The sequence below is a fragment of the Oncorhynchus keta genome, chromosome 16, assembly GCF_023373465.1.
Source record: "Oncorhynchus keta strain PuntledgeMale-10-30-2019 chromosome 16, Oket_V2, whole genome shotgun sequence".
Lineage (NCBI taxonomy): Eukaryota > Metazoa > Chordata > Actinopteri > Salmoniformes > Salmonidae > Oncorhynchus > Oncorhynchus keta.
The window spans coordinates 11,978,038-12,001,493 of record NC_068436.1 but is presented as its reverse complement, the minus strand read 5'-3'; the positions used below and the strand labels follow the sequence as shown (position 1 = coordinate 12,001,493).

Genomic DNA, 23,456 nt, shown 5'->3' with positions numbered 1-23,456 from the left:
TTATGTTTTCATTTCACAGAAATTGTTACATAATCTGGAGTATGTTAGGAGTGTATGAGAATGCATAATACATGTATATATCAAATATGTGTCATGGAGTATTTAGTTGTTTTTAGCTGGATAGGTTGGAAGAATGCCGTGAAATTGTGAAAATGCTGATAATGCCCCGTTTGTGTAAGAGCTGCTTGAAAAGACCACCTGGAATTTCAGCCTGTTTTGGTGGGATGGAGTTATAGCATCTCTGGTGACATCACCAGGTGGTAAATGAGTTACTAGACCAATAAGAAAGAGAGTTCAAAGCCTCTCTGCCAATAACAGTTAGTTTTCAGTTTCCCCTTCCCCACTCAGACCCACTCCCAGACAGTCCTAGCTGAATCCTTGCTTGAGAAATGGACCTTTGCTCAGAGGATATTCTTTTAATTGTTACCCCAGAAGTGATTTGATATCGGAGGTAACAGATGCATTGAACCTTTAACATTTAGTCTGTCATGATGTTACCGTTTTATCTTTCAAGGAGATCGATATGCAATCACTGATATCATGACGGTGTAAAAACGTCTTCTTGCTGAATGCTCAATTAAGTTACGTGACGGAACATTCCATGCACTACGCTGCATCATTCTTTAACACATACAGAACACTAAATACTACTCACGGGTAAAGAGGACAAGTTAGGTCTTTTTATTTGATTTAGATTTATTTTAAATGTTAACCTTGACAGTAGTCTATGGCCCAGGAGAAAATTGTATCCTCGGTTTTACAGTAAGTCTAAAAATACTGAACTTGTCATTTAACAAGTAAGTGCCAGTATTTTGTTCTTCTACATGGGCGAATACCAAACATATATACACAGGCCCTTTGGGAGGAGATGTATTAAACAGTACTGAGATGCTCCATATAGACAGAAAGTCTCTGAACACCAGCAGGGGCATTTAACATATATCTCAGAACATCGCTTATATATCAAATGTCTTAGGTAACTCTTTATACAGTCTATTTGAGATCATTTAGGTGTATAAACGATGCAACACATTCAATCTCGTATGATCTCTGCAACACTGCAAGGCTCCGTTAAAAGCAAACAGGAAAAAGTCACCCTGTACCTAGACCATAAATCAACCATGGACTGTCAGTCCTGAAGGAGGGACACCTTTTTGCGCGAGCACCAGCGGTATTGCACACAGCACACTCTCCTGCCAACCCACACACACCCACTCACACTCACTCTGCTCCCCCCCTCCCCCGACCCACCTTAGGTAGAGACGTTCTAGAACCGGAGCTCTGGGTGGTCATGGTGAGCACGGTGGTGATGCCCAGCGCCACCCTGGCGGGCGCGGCGTCCATGTTGATCCAGAAGGAGACCCAGGAGAGGATGACGATGAGGAGGCTGGGGATGTACATCTGGATCAGGTAGTAGCCCATCTGTCTCTCCAGGTGGAATCGCACCTCGATACACGTGAACTTCCCTGTGTGGAGGAGGAGGAGAGAGACAGAGGGGAGGAGAGCGACTGAGACAAGCGCCTATGTTTCCTTTGTTTCGTGTTAAAGTCTGCCTGAATAACATACTTGGAAACGTACCGTGGAAGTGTATAGGCAAGATGAGACGTACTCCTTCGGAGACGATTAGGTTTCTCTGTCAGCATTCCTCCTCTCATACACACCGTATACTGCACATGTAAACAAGCCCACACACAAACTGCACACGTGGCTTCTCAGAAAATCTCAATTCTAGCAACCCATATAATATGCAAAAGGCCGTGCTGTGGAGGAGTTGAAATCCATCTCCATGTAGTCGGTCCATGCAGCTGTGTTTATCTCGATCCTCAAAGCTCAGTGCCTGGGCCTCAGATGAAAATGCCAGTCATGCGTCAACGTTTTGTCAGATCTCCCCACCATCACACACACACACACACACACACACACACACACACACACACACACACACACACACACACACACACACACACACACACACACACACACACACCCAACCCTCAGTTCATAGGTTACCAGTGCCACGCTCAATATGGAAGTGGTCTGATGAGGCAGACGCCAGGCTACAAGACTGGTTTTCTAGCACACAGACTGGGATATGTTCCGGTATCCAATAGCATTGAGGAGATTACCACATCAGTCACGGTTTTAATCAATAAGTGTATAGACGACGTCCCCACAGTTTTATTATTTGTCAAATTTGATTTCACCTTTATTTAATTAACCAGGTAGGCCAGTTGAGAACAAGTTCTCATTTACAACTGCAACCTGGCCAAGATAAAGCAAAACAGTGGGACACAAACAACAACACAGAGTTACACATGGGATAAACAAACATACAATAACACAATAGAAAAAGTCTATATACAGTGTGTGCAAATGAGATAAGATTAGGGAGGTAAAGCAATAAATAGGCCATAGTGGCGAAATAAATACAATTTAGCAAATAAACACTGGAGTGATATATGTGCAGAAGATGAATGTGCAAGTAGAGATACTGGGGTGCAAAGGAGCAAAATAATAAATAAAATAACAGTATGGGGATGAGGTAGTTGGATGGGCTATTAACAGATGGGCTATGTACATGTGCAGTGATCTGTGAGCTGCTCTGACAGCTGGTGCTTAATTTTAGTGAGGGAGATATGTGTCTCCAGCGTCAGTGATTTTTGCAATTAGTTCCCATCATTGGCAGCAGAGAACTGGAAGGAAAGGAGGCCAAAGGAGGAATTGGCTTTGAGGGTGACCTGCTGGAGCGCGTGCTACGGGTGGGTGCTGCTATGGTGACCAGTGACTATAAGAAGGTATCCATACCAAAAGAACATGAATTACAGGCAATATCCACGCTGGGCTAAAGGCTAGAGCTACCGCTTACAAAGAATGGGACACAGACAAGGCCCAGACTTAGAAAGCCCGCAACGAGCTCTGACGAGACATCAAACATGAAAAAGGACAATATAGGAGGAAGGTGGAATCTTATTACACTGCTAGTCGCATGTGGCAGGGCTTGCAGATCATGACAGATTAGAAAAGGAAACCCAACTACGAGTTGCCCAGTGATGCAGATCTCCCAAACGTGCTAAATCCCTTTTATGCTCGCTTCGAAGAATACAACACTGAGTTTTGTGTGAAAGCCCCTGTTGTTCCGGATGACTGTGTGATCTCGCTCTTGGTGGCCGATGTGAATAAAAGTTTTAAACAGGTAAACACTCGCGAGGCCGCCGGGCCAGATGGAACACCAGGGTGCGCTCTCAAAGCATGCGAGGGCCAGATGGAACACCAAGGTGTGCTCTCAAAGCATGCGAAGACCAGCTGGCAAGTGTCTTCATTGACATTCTCAATCTCTCTCTTGTCCCAGTCTGTAATTATGCTTGAAAGGCTGGTCATAACACACATCAACACCATCATCCCAGATACCTTACCCACTCCACTTCCTGACAGTCCGTCCCCAGGTGGTGAGGGTAGGCAACAACAACACTCCACGCTGACCCCCAATACCATTATCAAGTTTGTTGACGACACAACGGGGGTAGGCCTGATCACTGACGGCAATGAGACAGCCTACAGGGAGGTCCGAGGTCAGAGACTTAGAAGTGTGGCGCCAGGACAACAATCTCTCCCTCAACATCAGTAAGACCAAGGAGCTAATCGTGGACTACAGGAGAAAGAGGGGAGAGCACACGCCCCCCCATCAACATCAACAGGGTTTTTGTGTAGCGGGTCAAGAGCTTCAAGGTCCTTGGCGTCCACTTCGCTTAGGACTTAACATGGTCCACATACACCCGCACACTCGTGAAGAGTGCACGACAGCACCTCTTCCACATCAGAAGGCTATAAGTAATACAGCTGCTCCATCAAGAGCATCTTGGCTGGCTGCATGACCGCTCGGTATGGCAATAGCCCCGCCCTCGATCGCATGGCGATAACGAGGGTGGTGCGGACAGCCCAATACATCACTGGGGTCGAGCTCCCTGCCATCCAAGGCCTTAATATCAGGCGGTGTCAGAGGAAGAACCGAAATATTGCCAAAGACTCCAGCCACCTAAGCCATAGACTGTTCACTCTGCTACCTCTGACAAACAATGCCGGAGCATCGGCTCTCGGACCAACAGGCTCCGAGACAGCTTCTACCCTCGAGCCATAGGAATGCTAAATAGCCATAGGAATGCTAAATAGCTCATTAAATGGTTACCCGGACTATCTTGCACTGACTCTATGCACACTCACAAGACTATACATACACACTACTGTAAACAAACACACACACACACACACACACACACACACACACACACACACACACACACACACACACACACACACACACACACACACACACACACACTGTGACGGCCCTGAATTTTTCTGAACCGTCTCAGTGCAGCTCCTTCCAATAGGGCGCTTTCCCTTTAATTCCCAATTAAATAGCCAGCATCAGCTGCACGAAAGTGGGGTTGTGATGGAGACGTGCATGAGGATGTGTTCAACCCTCCGAAGCTTCTCTATTCCGTTTGTTTTGTTGCCGTTAAACGTGTGTTTTGTAGCCTAAGAGAGTTTACCCAGGATCGGATCCACTCTTCGCGTCCCTGGACTACACCTCTCCGTTCTTCGTGGCCTTTCTCCGCTAGATCTATTGGCGGATTGGATTGTCTGACTGACCGACTGACTACCACATTTTTGTATACGGTATTTCATTTGTTTGGATGTGATGTATACTGTGATTTGTGTAGTTAGTGGTAGTTGAGGACTTAATTAAGAGTTGATCCGCTTTAAGGTTCTGTGGTAAAGTAATTGTTATATTGATTGTATGTTTAATACTGGGTTTACGCTACACGGAATGAACGGACAAACATCGCGTGACAAAAAGTCACCTGAGTTCACTGAACTCCTTTACCGGGCAGGACTCTTTTTAGGCCCGAGGTACAGGACATTTCTGGAGGAACCAGAACTCATTGTGATATTATTATATGTGTGTGTGTAATCATTGTTGTTGCTAATACAACCCACGCAACAGAATATAGTTGTTTTTGAAGTTCTTTCCAATGTTTTAAGGGTTTATGAAAAGTTTATTTCCATCCTGACTTTTACATAAGTCCTTTGTATTGGTGTAGACTTGACGGACCAGATGGGACTCATTCCCACCCAAACTAAAAGGAGAAACCACACACAACCTACCTGGCACCCTATAAATAATAACCTCAAGTCAAAACCGTTACATAAAAAATGGCACCCCAGATGGGACTCAACACACAAACAAATATTTTTGTGGAATTAAAACACACACACAACACACACACACACACACACACACACACACACACACACACACACACACACACACACACAGCTGCTACTCTGTTCTTTCTGTTCTTTTTTTACTCGTATTATCATCCATCCTGATACCTAGTGACTTTACCCTGCCTCCATGTACATATCTACCTCTAATACCTTATTATTATCTATCCTGATGCCCAGTCATTCACCCTGCCTCCAATACCTCGTACCTCTGCAGATTGATCTGGTACTGGTCCTCCCTGTATATAGCTTCATTCTTGTGTATTTGATTCATTTTGCATTGTAATTTATGCATTCGGCACATGTGACAAATCATTTGACAGGATACATGGACACTCTTACTGACAGTTGTGGCTGCTTGGCGTGATGAATTGTTGTCTCTGCCCAATCATGTTTGTACCATGTCTTGTGCTGCTACCATGCTGGGCTGCTGTCATGTTGTGTTGCTACCATGTTGTTGTCATGTGTTGCTACCATGTTGTGTTGCTATCATGGTATGTTGTTGTCTCTCTTGTCGTGATGTGTTTTGTCCTATATTTTATTTTCGTATTTTTAATCCCAGCCCCACAGGAGGCCTTTTGGTAGGCCGTCATTGTAAATAAGAATTTGTTCTTATTAACTGACTTGCCTAGTTAAATAAAGGTTCAAAAATAAATACATAATATAGGAGATGAGTGGTCACTTTGCCCAAAGCACGCCCCTGGGCCTGTACTCCTACATATGTGATCAGCACATGCACCCAATACACTCTAGTAAACATATATACCCAACACACAAATTCTCTCAATTTACTCAAATGTATGTATATCCGATGGACTCAAATAAACATATGAACCCAATGCACTGAAATGAATGTATAGACTCAATGCACTGGAATGAAGCCATTATTTCCATAAAGTAAACCTCTGACATTTAAGATAATGTATTGCAAAGGATTCCGCCAGCCTCAATGTTTCCCCCGAGAATAAATCCCTCTATAATAGTTGCTTCGAAAGGATGAAGTCAATGGGGTTAGTGAGCAATACAATGCAACGACCCACACAACTTTGAAGAAATGCCTTCCCTACTGTAGTGTTAGTTTACTGTAGCCTAACAGACAGGGGCATCATGCACCCCAAACATCTGAGGGGACACAAAGTACATTGGATGGCTGGTGATCTGGAGGGGGACAAGGCCCCCCAGTCTGGGAGTTGGTGAATTTTGCACAAACAAAAAAAACACATCCTGAAGACAGCGTTTTCCTGCAATTTACAGCCGCACTCATTATACTTAAAGGGATACTTTGGGATTTTGGCGATGAGTCGGCTCAAGAGGTATGCTTAGATATCTTTATCTACTTTGTCAGAGATAGATGAACTCATGGATGCCATTTTTATATCTCGGCATCCGGTAGGAAGGAAGTTAGAGGCAGTTTTAAGCTCCAATGCTAACTAGCATTAGTGCAATGACTGGAAGTCTATGGTATCTACGAGCATGCTAGCAGTTACCATAGACTTCGTCATTGCGTTAACGCTGCACTCAAAGACATAAAAATGGTATCCACGAGTTAATCTGACTCTGGAGAAGTAGATCAAGATATCTAAGCATACCTCTTGAGCTGTCTGTATCCTCCTGACTACTTAAAAAAAATTATGTATTGACTAAATATGCTTCTCTACATCTCCGCTAAAATCTGGGTAAAATATTGAAACGGGTGCGTGCTCAGCTCCCTCCTGTACTCTCTGTTCACCCATGACTGCGTGGTCTTGCATTACTCATCCCATATGTATATACTGTTATACCATCTACTGCATCTTGCCTATCTATACCTCTCGGTCATTGCTCATCCATATATTTATATGTACACATTCTTATTCCATCCCTTTACTTAGATTTGTGTGTAATAGGTAGATGTTGTGGAATTGTTAGATTACTTGTTGATATTGCTACACTGTCGGAACTAGAAGCACAAGCATTTCGCTACACTCGCAATAACCATGTGTACGTGACCAATACAATTTGATTTGAAATGAGTGATGAACATCCACAAAATAATACATACCATACAAAACATATCATACATATCATACTAATTTTAGTGTCTCGGATTTTCTTACAAAATAATACAAAATGCTCTAAGACCAGGTTGGTTTGTGCCGTCTGAGTGTGTATGTCCATCTGTGTGTGTATGTCCATCTGTGTGTGTATGTCCATCTGTGTGTGTTTGTTCTGGATCTTGACAGCACCCTGCCACTCACAGGGCATTAATTGTGACACGCTGCCAGTGCAGGCCTTGGGGTGGACAATGGAGGAACAGTTTATTTAAACCAGTTTTGTAAAACAGACTTCATTGTACATGGACCGGATGGACAGAAAGAAAGCTCACATTTTTTGTCTCTGGATTTCGGCTCATTTCAGGGATGGTTGACCCTTTGAATCGGACGAGCAAGAACATTTCCCATGTTATTTTTATTACATAAAATGTAATTGTCCATTAGCTTTGTTAACTATGACAGTGTCCCAAATGGCACCCTATCCAGTTTATAGTGCACTACTTTTGACCCAAGCTCTGGTCAGAAGTTGTGCACCACATAGGGAATAGGCTCTTTTGGGACACGGCCTGCCTCACTAATATCTGTACCGAATAGATACCGTTATTCATTTCTCACACTAGGACTCTGTAGTCTCTTGAGGAATATACTGCAATAATTCTGAATGAATTCCATGGCCAGCTGGGTTTTCAGGGCCAAACGCCACGTGGCCCTTAATGCACTTCTCTAGTCCCACGAGTCACTGCTATAACCTCTACACCACATGACGCCGCCCTACAACAAAACACCCACAAACGGCTCCTTCTGCTCTCACTCACTCTCTGCTGGGATCTGATCATATCACGTCTTCCTTTCCTTTCATCCTCTTCTCTGACTCTTTCTGCTCCACCGTTCCTTCTCTTTCCTGGTCTAGGTCTCTGAGGGAGAGGAGGCATGCAGTAGAGATGTGTGTGTGTGTGTGTGTGTGTGTGTGTGTGTGTGTGTGTGTGTGTGTGTGTGTGTGTCAGGCCATGTCCAGGCTTGACAGATCATGCAGCTTTAGTATTCTGATCATGGAATTCCAAACAAGCTATATTCAAATGCCAGTATGTATTCTACAAATGGTGGAATAGGCTAAATATGATAGTAACACAACAACCACACCTGACGGCAGTAGCTAACTACTGTAGCAAACTAGCCAGCTAACCTCTGTGTCTAGCTAGCAAGAAACACTAAAGGGATTGCAAACGGCTTAGCATAACTCTAGCCAAACCAAAAATATTTTTAGCTAGCTGGATAGCATTTCCTCCAACGTTATAATGAAAAGGTGTCTCTCGGTCCCAAAAGTTTTCTGGAGACTTGTGGAAGGAGTGCTGATGACTTCGCCCACCGTATGCGCTTTCGGTAGCCTGACTGTGTCCAGACTGAGGAGAAATCCACACACAATGCAGCCCTGACCAGCTCCTGAAGTAGTCAGTCAGATCTGAACACAATCACACCACAAAGACACTTTTGTGCGTCTAGACCCGTCTATTCAATGTGATCTTCACATTCTGATAGCAGAAGTGTCAAGTGTAGACACAACCTCAGTGTACTGATGTGTGTGTGCGTGCGCATGTACACATCTTACTATCTGTGAGTACCAAAAGCACTCAAAAGAATAGTAAACCAACAAAAATTCAGAGAATTGGGGACATTTTGCCAGTTCTCACTTGTAAAAAGGCTATTTTAAGGTTAGGTATAAAATTAGGGTTAGGAGTGAGGTTTAGGGTTAGGCTTGGGAACTAGACGTTTGAATGGGAATCAATTGTAGGTCTCCACTGACTATACCAAACATTAAGAACACCTGCTCTTTCCATGACAGACTGACCAGGTGGATCCAGGTGAAATATATGATCCCTTATTGATGTAACTTGTTAAATCCACTTCAATCAGTGTAGATGAAGGGGAGGAGACATGTTAAATAAGGATTTTAAGCCTTGAGACAATTGAGACATGGATTGTGTATGTGTGCCATTCAGAGGGTGAATGGGCAAGACAAAAGATTTAAGTGCCTTTGAACAGAGTATGGTAGTAGGTGCCAGGCACACCGTGTCAAGAACTGCAACGCTGCTGGGTTTTTCACGCTCAACAGTTTCCCGTGTGTATAAAGAATGGTCCACCAACCAAAGGACATCAGGCCAACCTGACACAACATGGGCCAGCATCCCTGTTTATGGTAAGTGTGTGTCTGTATATGTATGTTTGCAATCACAACAAGCCAAGGAGTGCAGCCAGTCAGGCAGCTGGGAGGCTAGCGTGTAAGCCCCATAGAGCAGCGTTTCTTAAAGTTTGGGCCGCGACCCAAATAACGTATAAATATTTCATTAATTACTGGATTTGATTTGGCCAAGTGCAACTGCGCTCTCGGCTCAGTGCGCTCTCTCCTTAGCAGCGCTCTCGGCTCAGTGCGCTCTCTCCTTAGCAGCGCTCTCTGCTCAGTGCGCTCTCTCCTTAGCAGCGCTCTCGGCTCTGTGCGCTCTCACCTTAGCAGCGCTCTCGGCTCAGTGCGCTCTCTCCTTAGCAGCGCTCTCGGCTCAGTGCGCTCTCTCCTTAGCAGCGCTCTCTGCTCAGTGCGCTCTCTCCTTAGCAGCGCTCTCTGCTCAGTGCGCTCTCTCCTTAGCAGCGCTCTCAGCTCAGTGCGCTCTCTCCTTAGCAGCGCTCTCTGCTCAGTGCGCTCTCTCCTTAGCAGCGCTCTCTGCTCAGTGCGCTCTCTCCTTAGCAGCGCTCTCAGCTCAGTGCGCTCTCTCCTTATCAGCGCTCTCTGCTCAGTACGCTCTCTCCTTAGCAGCGCTCTCAGCTCAGTGCGCTCTCTCCTTAGCAGCGCTCTCAGCTCAGTGCGCTCTCTCCTTAGCAGCGCTCTCGGCTCAGTGCGCTCTCTCCTTAGCAGCGCTCTCTGCTCAGTGCGCTCTCTCCTTAGCAGCGCTCTCTGCTCAGTGCGCTCTCTCCTTAGCAGCACTCTCTGCTCAGTGCGCTCTCTCCTTAGCAGCGCTCTCTGCTCAGTGCGCCCTCTCCTTAGCAGCGCTCTCTGCTCAGTGCGCTCTCTCCTTAGCAGCGCTCTCTGCTCAGTGCGCTCTCTCCTTAGCAGCGCTCTCGGCTCAGTGCGCTCTCTCCTTAGCAGCGCTCTCTGCTCAGTGCGCTCTCTCCTTAGCAGCGCTCTCTGCTCAGTGCGCTCTCTCCTTAGCAGCGCTCTCGGCTCAGTGCGCTCTCTCCTTAGCAGCGCTCTCTGCTCAGTGCGCTCTCTCCTTAGCAGCACTCTCTGCTCAGTTTGGCAGCTGCGCCAGTAGGAGAGGGAGAGGTAGAGGGAGATGCCCTTGTTCACCGGATCTTTTTTCTGTAGTTTTGTTGAAGATAATTCCGCACGCTGCAGCGCTGTAGTTCAAGCCACTGACTTGTTATTCCCAGTCACCATCACTCACCGCTGTCATGAAATGGACTCCTGGTAGAACTCACAAGAGCTCAATCGTCATGAAACGCAAATACAGTGTTGACTGTGCAGTGCAGAATGCTTCAGGAAACTACTTCGAAAGTGGGAAAGTAAGTCAACAAACAAGACATTGTCATTTTATAACAGGCGATGATAAGCAGAAATAATGGAGTACTATCTCTCATAGTAGTAGATGTGAGTTTATCTTTCAAACAATCCCCTGGCCTTGTAACGTTACACAGCTAATAGCCAACGTTAGCCAAAGCAAGCTAACCAGCTACTGAGAGTGCAACAGTACAGATGAAGATGAGAAATTCAGGCCTACTTTACATTTTACTGTAGAAATTCTTGTTGAAAACAAGTCTAGGTTGGAACTTATGCCGTTAAAATACAAGTAATACTTTTTATTTTGAACGGGAATAAACTGATTGAAGCTGGATGCTTTTTGGGGCAAACACTCACAGAGTTCTGGGTTGTTCATCTACAGCAGGAAGTGGTCTCCTACCTGACTGAGAAAGCAGTAGATGTTCTGATCCAGTTTGGCACCACATACCTATGCAAGTCAGGGTTCTCAAGTACAGAAACAGTGCCAATGCTGAGCATGACTTCAGTGTTGCACTGTGAAAAAGTGAGTCCAGAATAGACCTACTTGTTGAAAACTTCAACCAACCACACACACACCTCTCATTATGACTGTGTATGTAGGTGTTTTCTGGTCTACATCTGTGTGATGTGATCAATCAGTTTATTCCAGTTCAGAATAAAAAAAATATGTATTTTAACAGCGACCGTTCCAACCTAGACTTTCTATCAACTATAATTTCTACAGTAAGATGTACAGTAGGCCTGATCATTGTTTTATCTGTACTGTGACTGAGGTTTGCACGATCAAAAAGCCTGTGTGTGTGTGATGTGATCTGTTTATTCCAGTTCAGAATTAATTGTTGTTGTGTTTAGCAGCAACAGGTCTAACCTTGACAGGTATGTAAGAGTGTTGTTAATGGGGAAAAATAAACATGAAAAGATTTATGGGATTTTCATTGTTATTTGTTTTTGCATATTTTGCTAGGCATAATGGCAATGAAATGTATCGATATTTACGTATAGTTGCACATTTTCTTAAGCTTGGGTCCCAGGAAAACGCAGAATTTCTCATTTGAGTCCCAGGCTGAAAAAGTTTAAGAACCCATGTCATAGAGGATAACACTCCCATGCTGTACTGTAGTCACCAAGCATAAGTAGCCCCACTGCCTGCTCACACACACATAAACAGGACACACAGGAAGAAACCAAATAATAAACAGGAAGTGCTGCCGATTCTGCATCCTGATTGGCTTGGCTTGGCCGGTTTTGATGCCTACCCTCTGTGCCCCTGTGACACCAGCGTGGAGACCCTGTGGCCAGTCAGTTTGATTGACAAGGCTGACTGGTATGCTATGCTAGCCTATAGAGAGAGTGGTCTATAAGCACGGCACATTGAACCCATCAGTAGAGTACATTTTCTCCGCTCTGTCTCCCTTTTCATAAACACATGTCACACTGGCATTCACCAGAGCCAGACAGAGCACCGCTGTTGCCTCAGTCAGCATCCTTTATGACTGGAGGAAGAATGGAGGAAGTTGGTCTTGGAGTTTAAATGGAAACTGTCGGGAAACATCGTCTCTCTGGTTGGCTTGGGAGAGTGGTTCAGGCAAACAGAAGAACATTGACGCAGAGGTGTAGAAGAAGTGTAGAAGAAGAATATAAAGATGGGCTGTATACTGTACAGCAAGTCAGCCTTTTGGTGCTCTGAGAACACATGTTTACAATAGGTGTGAGTGAATTTTTATTTATTTAACCTTTATTTAAACTAGGCGAGTCAGTTTAACTAGGCGAGTGAATCTAATATGGAAGTTAACTTCACAGAGAGTAAAATGACCTATAGCCAATGTTATTCATCTCCATCGTCTCTCATTAAGGATAATGCATGACTGTGTCTAATCTTTCCATCAATCAGATCCACAGCACTTCAGAAGCTCGTTCAGTAACTGCAATATTACAGTAAATGAGGCCATGGGCAGACAAGGCCATCACAGATCCATGGGCCAAATCAGTGTGTGTGTGTGTGTGTGTGTGTGTGTGTGTGTGTGTGTGTGTGTGTGTGTGTGTGTGTGTGTGTGTGTGTGTGTGTGTGTGTGTGTGAGCGCTCGAACGCTGACTGCAGTGCGTATGTGCCTGTGTGAGTGCCTCCGTCCATGCGTGGCTGTGTGTGTGACCCCAGCCATGCCATCTCCTCTAAGCTGATTGACAGAGTGTCCATCTCTCCAGAGTGACCCAGTGAATTATTGATCTCCTGCGGGATAAATAGTACACACCGTCTGGACACAAAGTCGATGCCAATAAAGCAGAAAGAACACACACACACACACACGCACACACACACACACACACACGCACACACACGCACAGAGAGAGAGAGAGTATGGATCTCAATCAAGCAGAAAGAAAAGCCTAGACCTTATTGAGGGTCACAGAACGACAGACTGAGACTAGGGTGTTTGGAGACACCCTATTGGTGGAATGGACTTTGATAAACAATGACTTTCATGTCTGTGGATGTAAGTTGAGCACCACGGCTTCAGAAACAGCTGTGGAGTTGAATTATGTACAATAAACTTAAACTGTACATATTCTGCGTAAATAAACCAATACACTGAGTGTATAAAACATTAGGAACACCTTCCTAATATTGAGGTGAGCACCCACCCTGTACTCCCTTTAGCCCTCAGAACAGCCTCAATTCTTCGGGTTATGGACTCTACAAGGTGTTGAAAGCGTTCCACAGATGCTGGCCCATGTTGACTCCAATGCTTCCCACAGTTGTGTCAAGTTGGCTGGATGTCCTTTGGGTGGTGGACCATTCTTGATACACACGGGAAATTGTTGTGTGTGGAAAAACCCAGCAGCGTTGCAGTTCTTGACACACTCAAACCTGTGCGCCTGGCACCTACTACCATACCGAGTTCAAAGGCACTTAGATCTATTGTCTTGCCCATTCATCCTCTGAATGGCACACATACAAATCTGAAATTCTGATTATTGTGTAACTGCTCTTTCAGATTGTAATGGGAACCTGGCAAAATTTTGGAAAACTGTCAAATCCCTGGAGAGTTCTACCTCCTCTCTGCCACAACAAATTAATTCACTGGCCTCATTATGGAGAAAAAAATCCATAATTGATGCATTTAATCACCATTTTATTTAAGTGGGCCATCTCTTTGAAATAACTTCTAAGCCCATTCACTATTATATTGGTCTGGATGCTGAAAAGGGAAACTTGCTGAATAATCAGAGAACTTATAGTCAAAGCTTTTCTTTTAGGCCATTTACAGAAAAATAATACCTGGATATTTTGCTGGCAATAGATAACAAAAATCCACAGGAGCCGACCAATTGGATCTTTTTTCCCCCTACAATGTAGAACATAGTATGAGTAGGTGTGTCTACACTTTTGACTGGTACTGTATAGATCTCATACAGGGCACATTTGAAAAAGAGACCTAGGTCTTCCCTGTCCAAATAAAGGTTAAATAAAAAATAAGCATACACAATCCATGTCTCAATTGTCTCAAGGCTTAAAATCCTTCTTTAACCCGTCTCCTCCCCTTCATCTACACTGATTGAAGTGGCTTTAACAAGTGACATCAAATAAGGGATCATAGTTTTCACCTGGATTCACCGGGTCAGTCTATGTCATGGAAAGAGCAGGTGTTCCTGATGCTTTGAACATTAACTGTTCACAACCATTAACTGTCCACAGCCATTAACTGTCCACAGCCATTAACTGTCCACAGCCATTAACTGTCCACAGCCATTAACTGTCCACAGCCATTAACTGTCCACAGCCATTAACTGTTCACAGCCATTAACTGTCCACAGCCATTAACTGTCCACAGCCATTAACTGTTCACAACCATTAACTGTTCACAGCCATTAACTGTTCACAGCCATTAACTGTCCACAGCCATTAACTGTCCACAGCCATTAACTGTCCACAGCCATTAACTGTCCACAGCCATTAACTGTTCACAGCCATTAACTGTTCACAGCCATTAACTGTCCACAGCCATTAACTGTCCACAGCCATTAACTGTTCACAGCCATTAACTGTTCACAGCCATTAACTGTTCACAGCCATTAACTGTTCACAGCCATTAACTGTCCACAGCCATTAACTGTTCACAGCCATTAACTGTTCACAGCCATTAAGTCCACCATTAACTGTCCACAGCCATTAACTGTTCACAGCCATTAACTGTCCACAGCCATTAACTGTTCACAGCCATTAACTGTTCACAGCCATTAACTGTTCACAGCCATTAACTGTCCACAGCCATTAACTGTCCACAGCCATTAACTGTTCACAGCCAGCCATTAACTGTTCACAGCCATTAACTGTCCACAGCCATTAACTGTTCACAGCCATTAACTGTTCACAGCCATTAACTGTCCACAGCCATTAACTGTTCACAACCATTAACTGTCCACAGCCATTAACTGTTCACAACCATTAACTGTTCACAACCATTAACTGTCACAGCCATTAACTGTCCACAGCCATTAACTGTCCACAGCCATTAATGTAACTGTTCACAGCCATTAACTGTTCACAACCATTAACTGTCCACAGCCATTAACTGTCCACAACCATTAACTGTTCACAACCATTAACTGTCCACCACAACCATTAACTGTTCACAGCCATTAACTGTTCACAACCATTAACTGTTCACAACCATTAACTGTCCACAGCCATTAACTGTCCACAACCATTAACTGTTCACAGCCATTAACTGTTCACAACCATTAACTGTTCACAGCCATTAACTGTCCACAACCATTAACTGTTCACAGCCATTAACTGTTCACAACCATTAACTGTTCACAACAACCATTAACTGTTCACAACCATTAACTGTTCACATTAACTGTTCAAGCCATTAACTGTTCACAGCCATTAACTGTCCACAACCATTAACTGTTCACAGCCATTAACTGTTCACAACCATTAACTGTTCACAGCCATTAACTGTTCACAACCATTAACTGTTCACAACCATTAACTGTTCACAGCCATTAACTGTCCACAACCATTAACTGTTCACAGCCATTAACTGTTCACAACCATTAACTGTTCACAGCCATTAACTGTCCACAACCATTAACTGTTCACAGCCATTAACTGTTCACAACCATTAACTGTTCACAACCATTAACTGTTCACAACCATTAACTGTTCACAGCCATTAACTGTCCACAGCCATTAACTGTTCACAACCATTAACTGTTCACAGCCATTAACTGTCCACAGCCATTAACTGTTCACAGCCATTAACTGTTCACAGCCATTAACTGTCCACAGCCATTAACTGTCCACAGCCATTAACTGTCCACAACCATTAACTGTCCACAGCCATTAACTGTCCACAGCCATTAACTGTCCACAGCCATTAACTGTCCACAGCCATTAACTGTCCACAGCCATTCACAGTGTAACCAAACAAACATGGCAGGGCTCCAATGCTTGGCACCAAAACACAACCACCACACACGGCTTCTGCAGCACTACCTTGGCACCCCCTCCTCTCGCTTGGTGAAAGATCTAATGTTTTGTCTCTGCTGACTAGACTGACACGTTTCCACTGCCGATGATCAACCATCTGCAGCAGACGGTGTTCAACCGACAAAGTGAGTTGAGATCCATAGAAATAGAAGTATCACTCATCACAGAACGTCAACATGAATGGGAATATCAGTTCTAGTAATCATGGATCTAGAATTAAAACTTTGTTAGAACAGTAGGAAATCATCACTGACTGCATTCCAGGGCCTCAGCAGAGATTTAGGATATCACCCCCACTACCATCCGTTACATCTATTTATTTGCCAGATACCGTTTTAAAAAGATTATGCGACAGAGAGAGGGAGATGATTCTACCCTGGATATAATTTACAACATTAACAGATGCCGGGGGAGGGATGGCAGGGTCCAAGCGCTCCACTCCCATAGCAGAGAAGGGAGAAACAAACAAGCAAAACAAACCTAACATGAATAAATCCGAAACCAAAACAAACGTTGAGGGATTTGTGACATTGGTTATCATGATTCGTCATCACAGGATGACACACAACCTCCGTTTCACCGTTAAAGAGGAGAACATTCCCTTAGATTGAATGACAAGTACGTTTAATCCTTCTTGTATGCTGCGTCTGCAACCATAGAGGAGAATAATGCAAAAACACCCTCCTATCTAACCTATACATTTATTCAGAGCCACTTACAGTGCCTTTGCGAACGTGTTCGGCCCCATTGAACTTTGCAACCTTTTGCCACATTTCAGGCTTCAAACATAAAGATATAAAACTGTATTTTTTTGTGAAGAATCAACAACAAGTGGGACACAATCATGAAGTGGAACGACATTTATTGGATATTTCAAACTTTTTTAACAAATCAAAAACTGAAAAATTGGGCGTGCAAAATTATTCAGCCCCCTTAAGTTAATACTTTGTAGCGCCACCTTTTGCTGCGATTACAGCTGTAAGTCGCTTGGGGTATGTCTCTATCAGTTTTGCACATCGAGAGACTGAAATGTTTTCCCATTCCTCCTTGCAAAACAGCTCGAGCTCAGTGAGGTTGGATGGAGAGCATTTGTGAACAGCAGTTTTCAGTTCTTTCCACAGATTCTCGATTGGATTCAGGTCTGGACTTTGACTTGGCCATTCTAACACCTGGATATGTTTATTTTTGAACCATTCCATTGTCGATTTTGCTTTATGTTTTGGATCATTGTCTTGTTGGAAGACAAATCTCCATCCCAGTCTCAGGTCTTTTGCAGACTCCATCAGGTTTTCTTCCAGAATGGTCCTGTATTTGGCTCCATCCATCTTCCCATCAATTTTAACCATCTTCCCTGTCCCTGCTGAAGAAAAGCAGGCCCAAACCATGATGCTGCCACCACTATGTTTGACAGTGGGGATGGTGTGTAAGGGTGATGAGCTGTGTTGCTTTTACGCCAAACATAACATTTTGCATTGTTGCCAAAAAGTTCAATTTTGGTTTCATCTGACCAGAGCACCTTCTTCCACATGTTTCGTGTGTCTCCCAGGTGGCTTGTGGCAAACTTTAAACAACACTTTTTATGGATATCTTTAAGAAATGGCTTTCTTCTTGCCACTCTTCCATAAAGGCCAGATTTGTGCAATATACGACTGATTGTTGTGCTATGGACAGAGTCTCCTACCTCAGCTGTAGATCTCTGCAGTTCATCCAGAGTGATCATGGGCCTCTTGGCTGCATCTCTGATCAGTCTTCTCCTTGTATGAGCTGAAAGTTTATACTCCTTCCATTTCAATATTATCGCTTGCAAAGCTTGGGAAATCTTTTTGTGTCCAAATCCGGCTTTAAACTTCTTCACAACAGTATCTCAGACCTGCCTGGTGTGTTCCTTGTTCTTCATGATGCTCTCTGCGCTTTTAACGGACCTCTGAGAATATCACAGTGCAGGTGCATTTATACGGAGACTTGATTACACACAGGTGGCTTGTATTTATCATCATTAGTCATTTAGGTCAACATTGGATCATTCAGAGATCCTCACTGAACTTCTGGAGAGAGTTTGCTGCACTGAAAGTAAAGGGGCTGAATAATTTTGCACGCCCAATTTTTCAGTTTTTGATTTGTTAAAAAAGTTTGAAATATCCAATAAATGTCGTTCCACTTTGTCACGACTTCTACCGAAGTCGTTGCCTCTCCTTTTTCGGGCGGTGCTCGGCGTTCGACGTCACCGGTCTTCTAGCCATCTTTGATCCTTTTTTCATTTTCCATTGGTTTTGTCTTGTCTTCCCACACACCTGTTTTCAATCCCATTCATTACCTGTTGTGTATTTAACCCTCTGTTTCCCCTCATGTCTTTGTCAGAGATTGATTTGTTGTCAGTGTAGTGTGATTGTTTGTATAGGTGCGCGTCGGGTCCTCGTACCCATGTTTTGTTTGTTTGTACATTTATTGTTATGGAGCATACTCGTGGAACTTTATTAAAAGACTCCATATTTACACTCCATTTGACTCTCCTGCGCCTGACTTCCCTGCCACCTATTACACCTATGCATGACACACTTCATGATTGTGTCCCACTTGTTGTTGATTCTTCACAAAAAAATACAGTTTTATATCTTTATGTTTGAAGCCTGAAATGTGGCAAAAGGTCGCAAAGTTCAAGGGGGCCGAATACTTTCGCAAGGCACTGTATAAATCAGTACATCCAACTAGATGAACAACCACAGGCTATCGATCACTGCAGGCTCTTCAAAAGACCTGCTTTACATCTGTCTCTCCACTTTCTTATTAGCCACTTCAGTGAGCTTTACCCAGGGTTCATAGGGAGCTCAGGGCCCATGCTACTCCAGATACAGATGTTGGATCTTAATTTGACCAGGATTGTCACAGCAAAATAATCCTGCAGCAACAGGATCGCTGGCTGACTGTTTCAGAGGAGAACAGGCTGTATGAGGTGACACAAGCATTTATATCGCGAGACGTCGGATTAGTTTACCGTACAAGCATTATATGTCGATGTGGAAGAAAGCGAGAGAGCGCGAGAGCGGGCGAGAGAGAGATTTAACTCCACCTATCTTAACCATTATTTAAACCAGGAAGATGGTTAATCCCTTTGTGGATGAAATCCTCTTGTACTAGGAACTTGACAAGGGAAGGAGACTAACCAGAGGATCCAACACCTGGTAGATGAATCACCACCGTGTAGACCAGGAGCACAAAGAAGATGGAGGAACGTTCTATCAGTTGGAATGGCACTCAGCTCAGCTGGAGCTGGATGGACTGAAGCGTTCAAATCTTACAAATAGAGTTCCACAGCAATGCAGACTGGCTAGGGGCCATGGCACCCTATGGGAGTGTGTCCAACCCTTTTGTGAAGCCTGGCCCCACAGAATTTAATGTTGAAGCATTATATCTCTCGCTGAGGGAGATTGGTCAAATCCTGCCTGGGTTTGATCTCACCAGGGGCACTTTAGACATCAATGGGTGAGGGGGAAAGAAAGCCTCTGGAGAATGACGTCTGGGTTGTGTTCACGAGGGCAAGCCATGGCAAAACAGTTTTCAATGGTTTGCAACGGTAGGTGGTGTATGTTTTTGCCAAGGTCGCTACTGTTACTGTACCAGACAGATCTAAGTGCATTTAGTTTGATCTAACACTCAGATAATGGTATTTAACATAGTCCTTCTCCTAAACAACACATTTCCTCCATTCTGAACCCAACCTGAACATCGGTTGTCTGGTATGTGGTATTTTCCTTAAATCAGTTATGCAGAGCGCTGTGCATCGCCATCAACTGGTCCAATCAATAGGTGTTTTTCAAGCCCTGATTCAACTATAGCGAAAAGGGTTGTGGAAGGGCACCCACAGGAATGGGTTTGACAGATGGTTGGTTGCCCCATGGGACCTCAGCATGACCTACCTGGGACCTCCTGTCAATGAAACTCAGTCAATAAGGCTCTCCCTCTTTCTCTCTTAGTAACAACAGGGCCTGGAAAGTATTCAGACACCTTGAATAGGTTACAGCCTTATTCTAAAATTGATTATATAAAACAATTTCTGCAGCAATCTATATACAATACCCCATAATGTCAAAGCAAAAATTGTTTACTTGATTTTTTCCCAAATTTATTACAAAAAATAACAGAAATACCTTATTTACATAAGTATTCAGACCCTTTCCTATGAGACTTGAAATTGATCTCAGGTGCATCCTGTTTCCATTGATCATCCTTGAGATGTTTCTGCAACTTGGAGTCCACCTGTGGTAAATTCAATTGATTGGACATGATTTGGAAAGGCACACACCTGTCTATATAAGTTCTCACAGTTGACAATGCATGTCAGCGGAAAAACCAAGCCATGAGGTCGAAGGAATTGTCCGTAGAGCTCCAAGACAAGATTGTGTCGAGGCACAGATCTGGGGAAGGGTACCAAAAAATGTATGCAGCATTGAAGGTCCCCAAGAACACAGTGACCTCCATCATTCTTAAATGGAAGAAGTTTGGAACCACCAAGACTCTTCCCCGAGCTGGCCGCCCGGCCAAACTGAGCAATCGGGGGAGAAGGGCCTTAGTCAGGGAGGTGACCAAGAACCCGATGGTCACTCTGACCGAGCTCTAGAGTTCCTCTGTGGAGACCTTCCATAAGGACAACCATCTCTGCAGCACTCCACCAATCAGGCCTTTATGGTAGAGTAGCCAGACGGAAGCCACTCCTCAGTAAAAGGCACATGACAGCCCATTTGGAGTTTGCCAAAAGGCACCTAAAGACTTTTAGACCATGACAAACAAGAGTCTCTGGTCTGATGAAACCTAGATTGAACTCTTTCGCCTGAATGCTAATCGTCACGTCTGGAGGAAATCTGGCACCATCCCTACAGTGAAGCATGAGGGTAGCAGTATCATACTGTGGGGATGTTTTTCAGCAGCAGGGACTGGGAGACTAGTCAGGATTGAGGCAAAAATGAACGGAGCAAAGTACAGAAAGATCCTTACTGAAAACATGCTCCAGAGCGCTCAGGACCTCAGACTGGGGCGAAGGTTCAACCTTCCAACAAGATAACAACCCTAAGCACACAGCCAAGACAACGCAGGTGTTGTAACGGGATTCTTCCTGGGAAGAAGAGGCGGACCAAAATGCAACGTGGTTATCTTTATACATCTTTAATCAAGATGATAACGAACAATTACAAAAACAATAAAAGGAACGTGAAAAACCGAAACAGCCCTATCTGGTGCAAACAAACACAGAGACAGGAACAATCACCCACAAAACCCAACACCAAACAGGCTACCTAAATATGGTTCCCAATCAGAGACAATGACTAACACCTGCCTCTGATTGAGAACCATATCAAGCCAAACACAGAAACAGACAAACTAGACACACAACATAGAATGCCCACTCAGATCACACCCTGACCAAACAAAACATAGAAACATACAAAGCAAACTATGGTCAGGGTGTGACAGGTGTGGCTTCGGGACAAGTCTCTGAATGTCCTTGAGTGGCCCAGTCAGATGCCGAACTTGAACCCGATCTACCATCGCTGGAGGATAGAGGATCTGCAGAGAAGAATGGGAGAAACTCCCCAAATACTGGGGTACCAAGCTTGTAATGTCATACCCAAGAAGACTCAAATCAAATCAAATGTTATTTGTCACGTACACATGGTTAGCAGATGTTAATGTGAGTGTAGAGAAATGCTTGTGCTTCTAGTTCCGACAGTGCAGTAATATCTAACAAGTAATCTAACACATTTCACAACAACTACCTTATACACACATGTAAATGGATGGAATAAGAATATGTACATATGAATATATGGGTGAGCGATGGCCGAGCGACATAGGGAAGATGCAATAGGGGTGGCAGCATAGCCTAGTGGTTAGAGCGTTGGACTAGTAACCGGAAGGTTGTGAGTTCAAACCCCCGAGCTGACAAGGTACAAATCTGTCGTTCTGCCCCTGAACAGGCAGTTAACCCACTGTTCCCAGGCCGTCATTGAAAATAAGAATATGTTCTTAACTGACTTGTCTGGTTAAATAAAGATTACAGTTTTATTTATTTTTTTATAAAAAAAAATAGAGGGTACAAAATACAGCACATGAGATGAATGATGTGATGTAAACATTATTAAAGTGGTATTATTTAAAGTGACTAGTGATCCATTTATTAAAGTGGCAAAGGATTTCAAGTCTGTATGCAGGCAGCAGCCTCTCTGTGTTAGTGATGGCTGTTTAACAGTCTGAATGTCTTGAGATAGAAGCCGTTTTTTAGTCTCTCGGTCCCAGCTTTGATGCACCTGTACTGACCTCGCCTTCTAGATGGTAGCAGGTTGAACAGGCAGTGATTCGGGTGGTTGTTGCCCTTGATGATCTTTTTGGCCTTCCTGTGACATTGGGTGCTCTAGGTTTCCTGGAGGTCAGGTAGTTTGCCCCCGGTGATGTGTTGTGCAGACCGCACCACCCTCTGGAGAGCCTTGCGGTTGACGGCGGTGCAGTTGCCGTACTAGGCAGTGATGCAGCCTGACAGGATGCTCTCAATTGTGCATCTGTAAAAGTTTGTGAAGGTTTTAGGTGTCAAATGTCTTCAGCCTCCTGAGATTGAAGAGGCACTGTTGCGTATTCTTCACCACAATGTCTGTGTGTGTGGACCATTCCATTTTCTCCATGTGTACGCCGAGGAACTTGAAGCTTTTCACCTTCTCCACTGTGGTCCTGTCGATGTGGATAGGGGGGTGCTCCCTCTGCTGTTTCCTGAAGTTCACTATCATCTCCTTTGTTTTGTTGATGTTGAGTGAGAGGTTGTTTTCCTGACACCACACTCTGAGTGCCCTCACCTCCTCCCTGTAGGCGGTCTCGTAGTTGTTGGTAACAAGCCCACTACTGTTGTGTCGTCTGAAAACTTGATGATTGAGTTGGAGGCGTGTATGACCACGCAGTCATGGGTGAACAGAGAGTACAGAAGTGGTCTGAGCACGCACCCTTGTGGGGCCCTAGTGTTGAGGATCAGCGAGGAGGAGATATTTCCTACCCTCACCACCTGGGGGCGGCCTGTCAGGAAGTCCAGGACCCAATCGCACAAGACGGGGTTGAG

The 23,456-nt window shown here is 44.3% G+C and overlaps 1 protein-coding gene across 1 annotated transcript in view; it reads right to left on the bottom strand.

Annotated features, from left to right (window-relative positions):
* The window catches only part of LOC118395559 (glycine receptor subunit alpha-3-like), a 118,576-nt gene that overhangs the window by 8,888 nt on the left and 86,232 nt on the right, over window positions 1-23,456 (bottom strand). The window contains exon 7 of the mRNA XM_052464684.1: window positions 1,252-1,466. Within this exon, the coding sequence (XP_052320644.1) occupies window positions 1,252-1,466 (215 nt within the window). The remainder of the gene's footprint in view (window positions 1-1,251; window positions 1,467-23,456) is intronic.